We start from the raw sequence: 17,590 nt of genomic DNA on the forward strand, positions 1-17,590 counted from the left end.
GGAAAGCAAATGCAGGGACTGTGAGAATGAACACCTTAGGCCCACTGTAGGAGAGGATCAGGTTCGAGACCATCTTAAGAACCTGAACGTGCACAAGTCCATGGGACCTGATGAAATCCATCCACGGGTCCTGAAGGAGCTGGCGAATGAAGTTGCTAAGCCACTGTCCATCATATTCGAAAAATCCTGGCAGTCAGGTGAAGTTCCCGATGACTGGAAGAAGGGTAATATAACCCCCATTTTCAAGAAGGGGAAGGTGGAAGACCCGGGGAACTACAGACCAGTCAGTCTCACCTCTGTGCCTGGCAAAATCTTGGAACAGTTTCTCCTGGAAAACATGCTAAGGCACATGAAAAACAATGAGGTGGTTGGTGACAGCCAACATGGCTTCACTAAGGGGAAATCCTGCCTGACCAATTTGGTGGCCTTCTATGATGGAGCCACGGAACTGATGGACAGCGGCAGAGCAGTTGATGTCATCTACCTGGACTTGTGCAAAGCATTCGACACTGTCCCACATGACATCCTTGTCTCTAAATTGGAGAGACATCAATTTGATAGATGGACCACTCGGTGGATAAAAAACTGGCTCGATGGCCGCACGCAAAGAGTTGTGGTAAATGGCTCGATGTCCAGTTGGAAACCTGTAACGAGTGGTGTCCCTCAGGGATCGGTGTTGGGACCGGTCCTGTTCAACATCTTTGTCGGTGACATGGACAGTGGGATTGAGTGCGCCCTCAGCAAGTTTGCCGATGACACCAAGCTGTGTGGTTCGGTTGATATGCTGGAGGGAAGGGATGCCATCCAGAGGGACCTTGACACGCTTGTGAGGTGGGCCGATGCCAACCTTATGAAGTTTAACCAAGCCAAGTGCAAGGTCCTACACCTGGGTCGGGGCAACCCCAGGCACTGCTACAGGCTGGGCAGAGAAGAGATTCAGAGCAGCCCTGCAGAAAAGGACTTGGGGGTGTTGGTTGACGAGAAGCTTAACATGAGCCGGCAGTGTGCGCTTGCAGCCCAGAAAGCCAACCGTATCCTGGGCTGCATCAAAAGAAGCGTGACCAGCAGGTTGAAGGAGGTGATCCTGCCCCTCTACTCTGCTCTTGTGAGACCCCACTTGGAGTACTGCGTACAGTTCTGGTGTCCTCAACATAAAAAGGACATGGAGCTGTTGGAGCGAGTCCAGAGGAGGGCCACGAGGATGATAAGAGGGCTGGAGCACCTCCCATATGAAGACAGGCTGAGAAAGTTGGGGCTGTTCAGCCTGGAGAAGAGAAGGCTGCGTGGTGACCTCATAGCAGCCTTCCAGTATCTGAAGGGGGTCTACAAGGATGCTGGGGAGGGACTCTTCCTTAGGGACTGTAGTGGTAGGACAAGGGGTAATGGGTTCAAACTTAAACAGAGGAAGTTTAGATTAGATATAAGGAAGAAGTTCTTTACAGTGAGGGTGGTGAAGCACTGGAATGGGTTGCCCAGGGAGGTTGTGGATGCTCCATCCCTGGCGGTGTTCAAGGCCAGGTTGGACAGAGCCTTGAGCCACATGGTTTAGGGCAAGGTGTCCCTGCCCATGGCAGGGGGGTTGGAACTAGATGATCTTAAGGTCCTTTCCAACCCTTACGATTCTACGATTCTATGATTCTATGATTCAGTTAAGGGATGGAAAGAACTAGTGTGCCCACTAAGCACCAATGCGACATAGCTCCAATGAACCCATGATATAGTGACTGAACAATGAAACACAATGGTCTCACCCTTGAAGGACTATTTCTAGCTTTCCAGAAGTAGCAAACAAGTCACAAGAACAGCTGACCTCCTCTTGCACAAGTTTTGACAGGACCAGAAGCACGGTCTCCAAAATACTATTTCTCCCACCACCTAATTCCTTACTCATACACACAGGCCCATGTCCCTCCTCCTGTTTCACTTCTGTGAAAGTTAATGTGAAATTGAAATACGCCACTCTTCTTAGGAATGTTATTTTCAGAAGTCACCTGTATAGTGAACATAGTCCTTGAAGGTGAAGGCAAAACTGACCAAATGAAACGTACATCTGATCTTTCAAGGAATTTAAACCTGCAAACCCCCAGATTCGGTTCACTAATCCACATACAATGCTTTATTCTCAACTACAGATGTACTAGTAAGTAATATGCTTTGCAATATTTAAAAGTGCTCTTCAAAAACTGATCCAGATTGCACATAAACTATTTCATATGACCTCTGCATTTCAAGGAAGTGAGATTTTCCGAACAATGGTTAATCAAACCTTATGTTAGATAAACTTCTTGAAAAGCTACACAAACTGCATTGTTTAGAATTCATTTTCTTAATATAACAACTTGACTTTTCTCTTGAAGTCCCAGCAGCATATCACCATTTCTTAGGTATGAAAGGCTAGGGAGAACTTTATTTAAACTCCAACCCCCGCACAACATACCTTGCAAAACTCACAGATTTGGGTCTACAAATCTGACTCTGTGTGTTGAGTGATTTAGTTCTCTTCACTACATGAACTATCTGCTCCTAAGTTATGAAAGAAATATCTTGGTGCACTGCATCTTTCCTACATCATTTCTTAAACAAATATGAAAAGACAAACATTCATTATAGGAGAACAGCAAACAGAAGCAAGGCAAATAGAATGAGGGATCTGTCTGCATTAAATGGTTGCATAATTAATTTCCATCTTGTAATCAGAAAGGTTACTACAGTTTAAAAGAAAAATGGAAGTGCAAAAATTTTTTTTGCTGAATAGACTTCTAAGTGCTGAAAGGGCAAGAACATAAAAATAACAATTGACATGCAAACTCCTCTTAGAATACTAATCACTGATGAGTTGACTGTAATGGCGATGTCTACTGTAACATCACACGCAGATCAGTTATTTACCATGCACATATAATAAATTGACACTGTCAGTTTACATCAATCCAAACTAGCTATACATTCCTACTCTGGCAGCACAAAATTGCTTAGGAAAACAAAATAGAAACCAAAACCACAGGCAAAGATTGAAAGCAGCAGCATGCACTCACATTCACAGCTCACTAATCGCTCCAGCATTCTTCTCTGCTTCTGCACCGACTTTGGGAGTGGGCCAGGTTGCTTCTCACCATCTGGTTCGATAACAGAAGTTTATGGAAAATCAGTCAATTAACGTGATCAAAAAAAGCCTGAAATGTTCTTCAAACCGCGGTATCTGGAGAATGGTATTTTCTCAAAGTCAGGAAAAAGACAAACATACATACGAACAGGTAAGGAGTGGCTATGTAGCCTTCTATACCCCTATTACTGTATTAGAAAAGGGAATAGCATTGATAAAGTTGACATATACTGTTGTAATGGCAGAGAGAGAGAGGTGTCTTGAACACTGGCTTTGTAAATTGAAACTTCTAGTAAGATATTATCAGGATGAATGTTAAGGTATAAATAAGTAAATAATCAAACTGAGTAAAGCCATTAAAAATTGTTTTCCAAGGACAGCAAATGCCAAATGAACATATTTTTAATATTTGGTCACTTGAATGAGCGCTTAACTGAATCACAATAGCAAGAGTTGGCAGGCCTTTATGAACTAACTATTGGTCCAGAGAGCACAGTTAGTAAGCGAGTTACGAGCTGTTAATGCTACTTTTTCTTAAGTAGATCATACATTTACTGTTATCTCATATCTGATTGTTTATAAGGCCCGTAAAGTTTTTAGCTATATTCTGCCTGTCAGTCTGTATTTTAGCAATACCATAAATCACTTCATAAACAAACCTTCATTGTCAACTTGCCCAACATTTTCCAGTAGTTCAGAAACTGCTAATTGCTTCTTCTTTTTTGGGTTTAATTTCCAATACATGACTAAGGCAGCTTTCCTCACAGCTCTCTCCAAGTCAGTCTCAGATGATAACTTTTTCACTTCTTGCTCATTCTCAGAAGTGATACCTCAAGAAAGGAAAAACACATTACATACTATTATCCCACCCCCATGCAGGAATGACAGATTTGCCCACAATTTATTTTTCTCAGTTTAGACTAGAACTTCTCAAGTTTCATCCACACCTTGACCACCTAAGTAAATTGCACAAATGCTCTTTGTGCCCATTGCTTATTTAAATCTAATCACATTGCTTAGGTTTAAAATGTACTCCAAAGACTGTGCAAGACATGCATTATCCTTATGTCTTGCTTCAATTTTTTCTGTTTTGGTTCCTCCATCCTCCCCCCCGCTCTACTCCCCTACATAAATAAGAGTTCAGATAGTTCACAGTCAAGAAGAGACCATTCCAAGCATGGGAAGTAGCATGCAGGAAGATATGAACCTTTAAGTGGGAGAAGACAGTGAAAAAGACCAATTAGGAGAGGGGTTGGAGAGGGGCAAAAAAATGAAACGAGCAGATATGTAGGTGGTGTGTGGTTATATACGACCTTCGTGGTCAAGGAAAAATAAGTTTCAGTGAAAGGTGGGGAAGGGAAGAACAAGCATGAATTCCAGTAAGGAATTCAAGCAAATAATCAATATAAATGCTTTTATGAGCAGTATCGGTAATTAATGCTTTTTAAATTACCTATTTGAACAGGCTGCCAGCAACCACTCACATAATTTTGCATGAACATTCCCATCTTATTTTAACCCCTCTTTTCAGCGTTACAATAAATATAGTATTACTTCAGATCAAGTGGGAAGCGTGAACAAGAAGTCTCGGAGAATCCATACCTCTTCTGTCTGCCAGGCATCTACGCAACAGTTTGACAGCTTCTCTTCGACCCTGCTTAGCAGCAAGGATGAACCAGTCAACTGCACTGCAATTGTTAAGTTCTTCATCTTCCTCTTCTGCTAATCTTAAGAAGTGTTTCCCCACCTACAACAAGTAGGGAACAGAATTCCTTCTATTATTGAAATATACTCTCTGTCTCTCTCCTCCCATGCCCTGGAACTCAGCTAGAATAAATTCTCTCTAAACAAAACATTTGCTCCTAACACTAAAGAACACAGCTGTTAATCAATCTTCTGTAGGAAAGATCAGTTTCCAGAACTGGAAGCAAGAAGCAATCGCCACACATTTGGCTGGGTCAATGAATTAGTTGCCATTGGTCTTTGGGCATCTAGCAGGATCAGGGAGAGCTCCTGAACTCTAAAAGTTTTCCTGAGCTCTGAAAGGTTTCCTCCTGTAACAATGGTCAGACAACGCTGCTGGCCTCATTCTAGAAACACAAAAATTACATGTAATAACCTGGTGCCAGTGACATTCAGGAATTCAGATGAAATTACAGACAAAGAGCTTTGACATGGAAGTAGTTTTCGGCAGTGAAATCCTTGACTTATGGCAGTTTAACCATTGAAGGTCAAAGCAAACTCATGATTAATTGCTGAATGGAATAAAACTAATACTGCTTAAGCATCAAGCAAATTCAGTGCAATAGCCTGTAAAAATCCTCCTATTCAGGATTACAGAAATTATAAAGCAGTTGCCTATATTACTGTTTTACAGATAAGAAAAGCACACCACCTTTTAACTTTCTTCTATGAAACTGAAATACATGGTAATATACTAGCAAATATATATATATATGCAATAGTATAAACCACTTCTGCTTATCATACCATAAGGCAACAAAACATTAAATGGCAGAGAATGGCCAAAGCTACCGGACATGTTATCTGCATGCCTGGAGAATCTAGAAATGCTTTTGTTTGGCTCACTGTACCTCCTCTCTCCCTACTGTTCACTTGAGCTACACTCAGAGAGTAATTAATGCAGTACCTTAAGAGATCAGCTCCATCAGGCTACAGCATTGTCTGCTGAAAATACCCGTCTGATAGTTTCTCCAAAACTGCCTTTGGTATTGCCACTAAAGGCGACTAAAGGAATACTTTTGAAAGCTTAATAATTCACATGATTCCCATGTAGATTAAACACACTGGTATAATCAAAAAGATCTTTTTCTTCCAGTAAAGGTTAGGTCTCCAGTTTTTCAGCTGTTTCATACACCTACGTGAGTGCTCCAGCAACTTCTACATAGATAGCTATTGGGTAGACATCATAGTGATTGAACTCACAACACATAAGTGAAGCTACTCAAAAACATACAAAATAAGAAAAAAAATTGGACTAAGTAATCCAAAAGTCAGAACAAAACACTGATTACAAAGTCATGCCAGAGTTCAACAGGGAGCACACAGATACAGTTGCAAGCCAAGAAGAGACTATGAGATGGAAAAACAAAAACAACAACAAAAAAAAGATTTCAGCAATTGCTGGGTAATTTATCACCTTTATCACCCAACTGCAGATATGACTTCAGCTATTTATTTCACAGAGGAACTGCTTGAACAAGTTAAATGGTAAATAACATCCTGTGACAAGAACAGCTTTCTTGAGCATGTTTATAATGATAGCTATCGAGACTGAGCAAAGCTTCAAGAGTAGCAGCACTTAACGATGCAGCTCTTAAGTTCATAAAGATCTCTTGGATATAGAAACTCATATTACAACATCAGCTAGCAGATTTTGGTATTAGTTGTATTGCGCAAGGCTACTGCACAAGCAAGTATACAAATAGTATATAACATAACACCTACTTTATGACAGAAGTGGGTTTATGTTTGTTTTGTCGTTTGGTATTTTTGGGGGTGTTCCAAGGGTTTTGGGAGGTTGTTTCTTATGTTTAGCATTAAGATTTAATCATCAAAATTAGTCCCTCAAAAAAATCCAGAAGAACCCACCCCCAAAATCTGAGCAACCAGAAAATATTTTCCCTTTATTTGGATTATAAAGTTATAAGCTTTTGTGTATGTTAAAAGTTCTGCTAGCAGAAAAAAACCCAACCGCATCTCCAAGTCCAACAACAAACATCAAGGCTTTCCATGAAATACTACTGGAAGGTCCACCAGCTCTCTCAATAAGCCCTATGTAACAGTCGCATTTCACTGTCACAGCAAAACCACCTGGAGATGGCTGCAAAGTTCTGCCCTGCAGCAAGAAAGGAGGAAGAACTGATGGGAAAAGGGGTTAACCTCAAATTTATCATTTAACCAGTCAGGGATGGTCTCTTTCATTTGAGCTAAAACTGAAATGTAGTCATAGCTGATAATGGCTTAACACAGATCTTCATATTGTACTTCTCTAAAGGCTGGTCTCACCTGTGGGCTTTGCTAACTGAGGTGGTTACCTCTAGCAGTTCCCTTGCAGAGATCCTCCAGTTAAAGACACAGAGCGGCCTTTCTCCATAACAGAATTCCATCTGTGGGTGTCTCATGTACACAATTGCTATACAGTTATTTCTCAATAAACTAACTACATAAAGCTAGGTAATACAGGTTGACAGCCACTCAGAGTGTATTTACCTCCACAGTCACTGCGTGGTTATTTTTTAATAAACTCATAGTAATAACTATAAGCCAGTGAATAGAGTGGTTTCTTGTGTTTGTAATTATTATCAAACAGCACAACAGTACCATCTCAGCTTCTCATTTGTACTCCTCCAAAGGTAAGAAATCAAACTAGGCTTTTCTAACTGATTCTAAAGGCATGTATAAAACAATAGAGAAGAAGTATATTTTTTTAGGGTTTTTAAAACTAAAAGTTAATACCCTTTCCACAAGTGACAAGACATTTGATTGCATAGAAAAGAAATGACTGTATTTGGGATTTCTTTTCAGGCAGTCAATTCATCCTGAGTGCATGCTGAAGCAAAATTGTATGCTGGATATCTTTACGACAAGAATCCTATTATTGTGTGGGAATAGAAAGTGTACACAGTCAAAGATCTACAGGAAGGGAGTGAAGGTGGAATGAATTGAGAAGGAAAAAAAGCCCATTATTTATATACATACATATGTGCACATCATAGACTTAGACAGCCCCATAAATATTCTTTCAGGATTTAACTTCCAGTTAAGAAAATTTGTTACGTAATCTTTCTTTTGTGTGGAGGAGCCAAAATGTGGATTTTACAGCAGCGACTCCCTCAAGGCTAAAGCTTCATCCTCCGCAAATCCACCGGCTGTTTCAAAGGTGAGGAATTTGTTATTCTCAGGTTACAACTCCAAGGACAGCCTGCCCCTCAAACAAGTTGAGATGGAGTAGGGAGCGAGCCTGGCGCTGCCATGTTGGGTTTTTTTTTTTTTTCACCAGCTTTAAAAGGATTTCTTGACCATCCCCACCTCTATTTTTATTTGCAAAATGAGTGGTAATCCTTGGGGAAAAAACCCAAACCATCACCGAGTGTGCAGGAGACCATAACCACTCCCTTCTGCCAGCAAAGCTGAGGCTGGAAAAGAATGCTGAAGCAAAACACTAACCAAGTAAAACATGAATTAGAACTCTTTGAAACAATTTTAAGCTGTTTATACTAGACCAATAGAGCAGATAATGGAATGCAGTGGAAAACTGGCACATTTTTTCTAAAATCTAAAGGACACTTAAAGTGCTAAGACATAGAGGGACAGAACTACCGTGATTAAATAAATTATATCTGCCATTATACAACTAAACATAGCTGATTTCAAGAAACAAGCAGGGGCTTCTTTTCTAAAATGTGTTAATTCAACAGAAAAATGCTGTAAGAGCAAAACATCAACCAACCTGCTAAAGCACCTCAATGGCAGTTTCCTCCACAGAGTCCAGTCTAAGAGTCCTGGGATCTCTGTATATAGTGGGTCAGCGCTGAACCAACGACATTTAACAGTCCCTATCTGCACACCTCCACAAATAACTTTGGCATGTGCAGTTCTGTCCTTTCTCCATGCTCTCAGCCTACTCTCCCTGTTTTCACATGCAGCCTAAAGGGTTACTCAAGAGTTGGACCTGAAGCCAGTAACACTCCCAAACAAGCACCATTTCTCCAGGCGGAGAAACCATCTGGCATCACCTTTCTTTGAACAGTTTAAGAAGAAAACAGATACAAGTTCAACAAAAGAAGAGATAATACTTCTTCAGCAGGCAGTGCTATTTTTGGAATTAAGAGTAAACAAGACAGGACAAAGAGCATATAAAATTACCTCCGTTTGTGCTTTGGGTTCTCCAGCTTTGGCCCTCTCAAGCAGTTCCTCAAAAAGCACTTCAGGTTCTTCCTTCATGCCTTCTATAAATTAATTTGATAAAGAAAATTGTTTACTAGCAATATTCAAAAGTATTTTCTAAATAAATGCTGTATGTGGTTGAAGAATTAAAGAAACATATCTTAAAAATCCAACATGAGTGTTTTGCAATAACAGTGGAAATTAACTCATTACAATATTTACACTCCATCTCAGTTGTTGTATTTCAGCATATTTACCATTACATGTTATTTGACACCAACCACAGAATGACACAAAGTTTACAGTTTCTCATTTACTTCCACAGAATTTATTTCTCATACGTATCATGATAAACATGAGCACATGTGGAACATGTAGTACAGAACGGCTTTGGTACTACCGTTACTCTTATTCTTGATAGCACCTCAGTCTTTGACCTGGCAGCCTCTTTACTTATAGTAGTGAAGCCTTTTCAAGAGTTTTGAAAAATTAACCAGCCTTTAAACTATGTCCAGTATATTTGAAAGCTCAACTCCTCAGCCCCAGCATCACACAGAAACTAACACTGATTACACCTTATAAACCTATTTTGTGTCTAGCTCCACACTCACAGCTAATTCCTTCCTCCTTTCCTATCCACTGTACACATACAGACTTACACAATTTTTTCTTCAAAAGCATCATATTACTCCACCACTCATAAAGAAAAAAAATTGAGAGCTTTATCTGACGTCCATTAAAGATCATTATGCCACATTCTACTTGATGAATGAAGAGCAAGTTTAAAGGAAAAGCTGACAAAGGCCAAAACTGCTACTTTTCATAAGATGACTTCTCATAAATCAGTTTGGAAGAATTTTTAAGAGAAAAAAAATCAATACAACTTGTACACTTTAAGTTGATTAAGTGTAAGAAAGGACAACAAACCACTGATTCAGAGTAACAGCTTTACCAGCCAACCTAAAATTGTAGTTAGAAAGGAAGATACAAAATCAACAACAAGTGCCAAAGCTTGACCCGTTCGCACCACACGACTCCACAAGCTCATCAAACACACCGCTGATGCTTGATAGCTACATACTGAGGGCACAGACAGCATGAGAAAATGTGGTTGGGAAGCAGAATTTCCACACTTAGGAAACTGAAAGCAGCCTTCAGGCATCCACTCAAAGTTTCAGATTTCATTCCCTACCTAATTTGGGCAGCAGCAACACAGAAAGCGGGTAAGCAGCCCTGCTAGCTGAGGTGCCATTTGGTATCCGCTATTTCTCAAAGGGTGGGGGGCAGCAAGGAATAAACCCCATTCCAGACCATCTCCCGAAGAACAGAGCTACTTACATTCTTTAGTATCCCTGGTACTGGGACTATTTCCAAACAAAAACAGGCCGCTAGCCAACACTTTCATTAAAATGGATGTATTTTAACAAGAGCAAACCATGAAGTAAGTTTTCTCCTTCACCATGCCACAGTTTTGTCTGCCAAGCTCCACTTGGAAAAATACTAATGCCAGATTATAACATGTTGTCTGGCTAAACAAGGCGCATAATGAAAAATAATTTTCATTTAGTACTTGGTCTTTTCAGAAAGCTGTAAAAATATTATTGTAAAACAGGCAAACAGCATCCCAGCAAAATTAACCACTTCATCTCCTTGCCCTGATATATAACCTACAGGATTGAACTCTAAACAAGTCCTAAGCCCCCTTTCCAGATGGCACCACTCACACCAGCAGACATCATTCAGGGGCTCTCTGCTAACAATAAACAAGAAGTTACAAGAAAGAGCATATTGTTCGAAAGAAACATAATATTCATCCATTAACCCCACCCAAATGAAAAAAGTCAGGCAAGGCAATACTTTACTGTTTCTCCCTGTGCTTTCACATTCATTAACTTCTTTTGCATCAAAATTTCAGCAGCAACTGCCTCAGGAACGCCTTTTGTTCTGTTTTCTACATGTTGAGAACAGAAATATTTTGGTGCTACTCTGGATAAATCAATGTAGGAGGCACCATTCAGAAGCTAGTGTTTGCTAATTAGAATTGAATTTATACATACACAAAAGGCAAACTATAGAAAACAGTTTGCTAAACTGATATAAGCCCCAATAAGAAGGGCAGTTCTCTGCCAGCTTATACAGGCAAAGGGTCTTCCTTTCTCTCCTGCTCCACTTGCCACACATAGGAGCACGGCATCGCTCTGACCCCTTCCATCTCTTACTACTCAGATGCACTTCTTTCAGATAAGAGCACTTATTACAATAGAAAGCTGTAAAGCATTCCCATTTTGTTTCTTCAACACCAGGATATAGTCACTTTATTGCAATTACATTGCAGATTAACATATAAATAATGTTCTTTGCAAAGATGGTAAAAAAAGAAAAAAAAAGCAAAATTAAAAATGTGCAGCCTTATGGTCCAACTACCACCTTCAGTGGGAAAAGAAAATAAAATGTGCTGGTATTGCAGCAAACTTGTTGAAATGTTTGTTCAAACAGCACTGATTGCCAGGAGAAAATGCTTCCTGCTGTTATTTTCAACCTACTGCCCCATCCCTCCCACCCAGTTATCACTTCTATGTACTCTCACACGTGACCCATAAATATAAATCACAGATAGTTAATTAAAATTATGTCTGTGGGTTTGTTCTGTAGTTGAAGGGCAAGGGTGGAAGAGCAGGTTGTGGAGTGTTCTGGAGATCAAATTTAGAATAGCTTAGCATCACAGTGTTCCCATGATTATAATATTTTGCTTGAAGGATAAGCAAAAAGATAAAACACAAACAACTCAAGCTTCACGGCTGCCGTATCAGTTCACCTTCTCATAGAGTTCTGAGGTCAGCCTGAGAAGGTTAAGGTCCAAAACACAGTCAAAGTGTGTTATGGAACAAGGATGGACAACACACGCTCTCTTTCAATTTAGCTTAACACTAGAAAAAATACTACACAAGAGTAAACACACCCACCACATAAATATCATAAAAAGTGGTGATCTCGAAACTTATCACCCTCGTTCTTAAGCGTGTTTTTAGTCATAAAATGTCTTGATGTGTATTCCTCCCACATAAGAGTACTGCAGTGCAAATGCTGTCAGTAGAAGCTTTTATTTTCCAGCTTTGCTAAAAACTCATGTCTTTTTAATGTCAAATTTTACTCTGTCTTGAACATGAAGATTTCCAGAAGAGAGGAACATTCATCTTACAATACTTCATGTATATTTTATGACAATTAAAATAGACTTCACTAGCTGTTGTGTGTCAGGTGCATTTATATAAGCCAATGAAGTCTATCAGTTATTCAAGGCTCACAAGCACTGCAGTCATTCAAATGAAAGCAGGCAACTGAGAGCACTCAAGTTTTAAGTGGCACGTAACATTCATATAAGAAACAATACAGGACAAGGACATGGAAAGGTGGTTAGTACATAATATTTGGCTGTAGTTCTTCCCCTGCCACCACAACCCTGTGTAAACCTTAGTTCATCAGCAGGCTGCTCTGTGGTTCAGTTCCCAATTAGGTTAATTTTACCTTCGTAGAGACAGGTCACTCAACACAAACTATTCAGTGGATACAGGAACAAGGACATTATTAATAAAATTTAATGTTTTGGTTTTATTATTCTGTGTGATTAAGTCTTAAGCTTAAGATATGAAATGATATAGTATCCTTTCATTTCCTCAGTTCCACTCTAAAAAAACAGTGGAAAAAACCCAATTATTTGTGATCTACAAAGGATAAAACAAATATTCCTGAATCTGCTGCATTTATGTCCTCATACTACAGAAAGCATTTAAACCTCTGCAGGGCCACAGAAATACCCATTTCTGATATTCAGGCTTTTAATTTAATAGGTCAAAGCCATCACTTAAAACTGATTTTTATTAAAAAAGATTTAGTACAATGAAACTGACCTATTTGTTTCATGGTCATATATAGCATTTAGAACAGTAAGTTAAAACCACACATTATTAACTGATAGACTTCAAAGGTGCCAGCAAAACATTACTAGAGCCATTTCTGTTTGCTAGTAAAAGGTATGTTTTACAGCTCCAGGAAAAATACTCAGTATACAGAAGTCTAAACACAGCTGTTTATATAGATAGATTGTAAACGGGCTGATGAATACTTATGATTACTACTTTCTTTCTGAAACTTTACACATTACTTGGCACATTGACTACATAAAGTAAGATTCCAGGTTTGCTGCTATAGTCTTAAATGGAAATTTAGCATCCATTTCAGCATAGGCAGGCATTTGCACTGTTCCTGTTAGGTTTTGACCAGAAATAGGAAAATTCTGCAAAATGAAACATTTCAGGTTTTTCAAGAAGATTATGCAGTACTATGTTAGGATTCAATCATTGTCCCTTACCTCTGACATTTAGCAATTAAATTGACAAAAAGGCAGTTAGTCCATAGTAGGGAATTAGTTGAAGTGAGATTGCAAGGTATCAGTGTTTAAAATTGTCAAGTCATAAAGGGAAGATACCATCATTGGTTAAATAACACATATAAATCTAATTTTTGGACTACATCAAGGATTGAAATGGAATGAACTCTTCAACATTCATACAAGGTTTTGAAGAATGGATTTACAAAATCCAGGTAAGAAATCTTTTCAATGCAAAAGATTTGCAGACAACCAGGGTACACTGTGGTTGTCATAAGATTCCTTCCCGCTATTGTGGAACAAATCAATGATAGACGCAATAAATTCCCAACCTTTCTAATACCCTTAACATAGAAAACTGAAACATCATCCGTGCATCACTGCAGTTAGGTTGACTTGTTGCAGTGTCTGACGACATATTTACTGTTTTATACACACTTTAGACAAGCATCGTTTCAACAAAAATAGCATTTTAAATGACACTTTGTATGACACTTCCATTCACCAATTCTAAAATACTTAAAGGCACATATACAATAAGCCTTTAATGCAAGGAAAGATCTTTATTTGTATACATACATAGAGAGTAGACCATACACACACATCCACCACATAAAACAACCTTGATTTTCTAAGTGCTCTTCTAACTGCTACAAATCACTGCCTTCCTTCAAAAGAAAAACCAAGCCCCAAACCATTAAAGTTATCTCATGCAGGAACAGTCAATAGAGTGCATGTTGAATAATAAAAGTGATTGATTTACTTTCCTACCAACACAAACATATTAAAGCCCTCAGCAGAGTGGACTTACCCAGAACATGGGTAAAGTTTTAGCACCTTGCCAGCTATTATCATCCCCTGGCCAGGTGCACACAGCTTTAGGTCATAGTTACAGCACCTGAATTCCAGATAAAACAAGAGAAGAAAGACCATGAACAAGGAATATCAAACCAAAAAAGCTGGTATTTTTAAGGATCACAGTCTCTTATGCCTTTTGAGTTAATATCTTATTTGTTCATGCAGCTTTTGGGAGCCAACCCCAAGACAGTTATATTATCCTGCACAATAGATCATTTTTACACAAACACAAGGTGGACGCTTGCAAGTGCTTTGAACAGTGGAAACCTAATGAGAACAGGATAAAAGGAAAACTGAGTTTCTCAGACAGGAAGCAATAATGAAGATAAAGTATTCATTTGAAATACGTACGTTTAAAAGAAATTACAGGTTTTACAAGTGAATATTAAAGCTACATGGAAACTCTACTGAAAAAAAGATTAGTGCATTACGCAACACCCACACTGAACGTACGAAGGAAAACCTCTATGCCATACACGCTTTATATGATCACGACTACAAGCATTCATTTGGGCTCAGAAAAAAAGTGACAGGGACGTGCAGGAGGAGGAGGAAAAAACCCATGTAAAACCCATGTGTGGGGAGAATAATGGATCTGAAATGACAAGATATGAAACAAGATTTCTGGATTGGCCGTCCCATTTTATAAGCATAGCAAGTGATCCTGAAGCGACTGAAAACAGTCAGGAGTGTTAAGCGTATGCACATCACATATGATACGTTCAGTCTTAGCCAGTGATAACACACTCCCAAGCTCACTGAATACACACCTGGAAAAGTACGTAAGGATTTTTACCATTGCATGATAAGATCTGACAGTCGCCACAGGTGAAAATTGCTACCAAGGTGGCCCAGCAAGGTGAGCCAGGCAACAGTAAGTAGTTACTCTCATAACTGATACTGCAAATTTTACATTTCTTTAAAGACAGGGGTTTAAATATGGTTTTCTTGATCTTTTGTTGGAATAAACATGACTAAGACACACTGTGAAAAATGAGAGCAACTAAAAGGCCAGAAAGCAGCAATAATGACCCCAACTACCTCCCAGAAAGTATCACGTTCAAGAATGGCATCATGGCATTGCTTCTAATTGAGGAACACACAGAACCTAGTTTAAAAGGTTAGTGAGCCACTCTTCTAAAAGCAAATTAGATTTAGTTCCCAGACAGGAGTGTCAGAAGCAAAACAAAACCTGCTAAACTTGTATTTAAAGGCAATTGAAAAAAAAGGAGAAAAAAAGTTCTTAGAATTAAGAAAGTGTCATCGTAAAGCTAAGGTCATCGCAAAACAAAGAAAAATAGAAAAAACCCGATGAATTTAAAACATATACTGTGATAGATCAAGAGAAAAAGATCTGGAGAACAACTCAATGCAGAACCTGTTACCACCTTTTTATGCCTTTTTCAAGCACACAAGGAGCAGCAAGCTTAGCAGGTAGCCCATAGGGCCTACAGACATTTCAGGGGCAACTGACTATTTGGAAAAAAGAAAAAAGAGAAAGCTGCAGTGATGATCTCCTAAAATATATATTTTTCTTTCCCCTGCCAGGGAATAGCATTGAGAAGCTCCTGTGCTGGAATCTCAGGCTTAAAGAAGCTATGGTTTCTTCTAATTGTGTCTAAAACTGTAGTTTCTCTTAATTGTTTTATCCAAGTCAACTGCTAAATTATATACAGCAGTGTGCAACCTCTCACTTAATACTGAGAAATGGAAAGCACCAAGTACGATACCAGAGCGATCCCTGATAACAGAGACCATTAAATCTGATACCAATGCAAGGCAAATATGTAAAAGATAAAAAAACAACCCAAAACCTTCAGCCTACGGAGGGTACATAAAAGATACACTGGGTAAAATCAGATCTTGTGTAAAAAGCCTTGACATAAGACATCGCTGAAAGAAAGGGTCAAAAGGTTGGACGATAGGCAGATCCAGCTCATATTTCTATCTCCAAAGGTAGCAAGTAAGGCTTCTCACAGAAGTCCTCTATACAAATTAGAATGTAGGCTGTTACATGGATAAATAAGACATTAAGAAATAAAAAACAAAGAATAAAAATACATAGCTCCTATTATCCCAGAGGAAAGTATCAGTTTAGACACACAGCGATATACAATAAGGCCTATACTGTTCAATGCATTTATGTGTGAAAGAAAAAAATAAATGGGGCTAACAGGGAGGTGACAGTCTGTTACCATTCTGTGTTATTCAGGCCAAAAAAACCCCAAACCACCTCAGAAGTGCTTACTGAAAAAAACCCCAAACAAAACCTGCAAAAGGATTTCATGACTAAATAATAAAATGGTCAGCTGAAATGTAGCAAATGCCACCAAGATGACACCTTATCATTGTACACACAGTCATAAGCTCTGAACTATTACCACTAAGAATAAAACCTTGGAGATGTGACACACTTTTTAAATGAAAAAAATACACCCAAACAGCTCAGTACTGGTGAGACTGTTAGAGAGTTCAGGTAGGAGAGACGAAAACGCTGGATGGCATCCACAAGAAGAAAAACTGCACTTCGTATTTTCATCAGCTTTATCCAGTAAACGTGCTGCTTAATATAAGTGGGTTTTGTACTTAAAAGAAGTCACATAATGTCAAGCTTTTCCCTTAGCTCCACATTATTAACTGACAAGAGTAATTGACATGTCTGATGAAGAGTAGTATGGGACAAGCTTTCATCCACAGGTCTTTCCACCAGCTGAATCACTGCGGTGGGAGCAGGGAGGGAAAAATGTCTTCTTTGACATTAGATCTTCTCCCACACATGAACAAATTCTCTGTCTGAACTGATCTTTGTCACATTGCACATCACTGTACTTAATTGAAGCTTCAGGCATACATCACATTACTGCTTTAGCAAGGAAGCCTTATTGTAATCGAATCTGAAAGGGAGTACTGTCTGAATTACAAAGAAAATTACTTGCTTTCAAGAGGATACTAGTGTGAGTAACTTACATTCACTGCTCAACTCCACCCCTCCCACTGTGTCCCACAAGGTAAGATGAACAAATAAATGTTTAGGAGGAGACAAGACATTGAATTAGTTGCTCTGTTGTTCAGTGAACAATACTGAATTAGTTGCTGTATTTGAAAAAGCCTCTTCCATGACTTTCATTATGATGAACGTGAAGCTGGATTTCTATTTTATTTTTTACATCTACAGATTTCCACCAAAATGTGTCTCTGAAGTTCAAGAGGTAAAGCTTATGCCATACTTAAGATAGTAATAAATGCCTAAGTAGTACTTGCAGGGAGAATCTAACTATTCTACTATCTTTAAGTTCAGAGTTATAAATACACTCTGTGCCACAAGTTTCATC

General features: G+C 39.0%; 1 protein-coding gene across 1 annotated transcript in view; it reads right to left on the reverse strand.

The window, feature by feature from the left end:
- Nucleotides 1–17,590, reverse strand: part of WFS1 (wolframin ER transmembrane glycoprotein) — a 37,837-nt gene that overhangs the window by 7,748 nt on the left and 12,499 nt on the right. The window contains exons 3-6 of the mRNA XM_030492625.1: nucleotides 8,993–9,075; nucleotides 4,706–4,850; nucleotides 3,763–3,933; nucleotides 3,036–3,116 (exon numbers count right to left, since the gene is read on the reverse strand). Of these exons, the coding sequence (XP_030348485.1) occupies nucleotides 3,036–3,116; nucleotides 3,763–3,933; nucleotides 4,706–4,850; nucleotides 8,993–9,075 (480 nt within the window). The remainder of the gene's footprint in view (nucleotides 1–3,035; nucleotides 3,117–3,762; nucleotides 3,934–4,705; nucleotides 4,851–8,992; nucleotides 9,076–17,590) is intronic.

This window comes from Strigops habroptila, chromosome 7 (genome assembly GCF_004027225.2).
Source record: "Strigops habroptila isolate Jane chromosome 7, bStrHab1.2.pri, whole genome shotgun sequence".
Taxonomy (NCBI): domain Eukaryota; kingdom Metazoa; phylum Chordata; class Aves; order Psittaciformes; family Psittacidae; genus Strigops; species Strigops habroptila.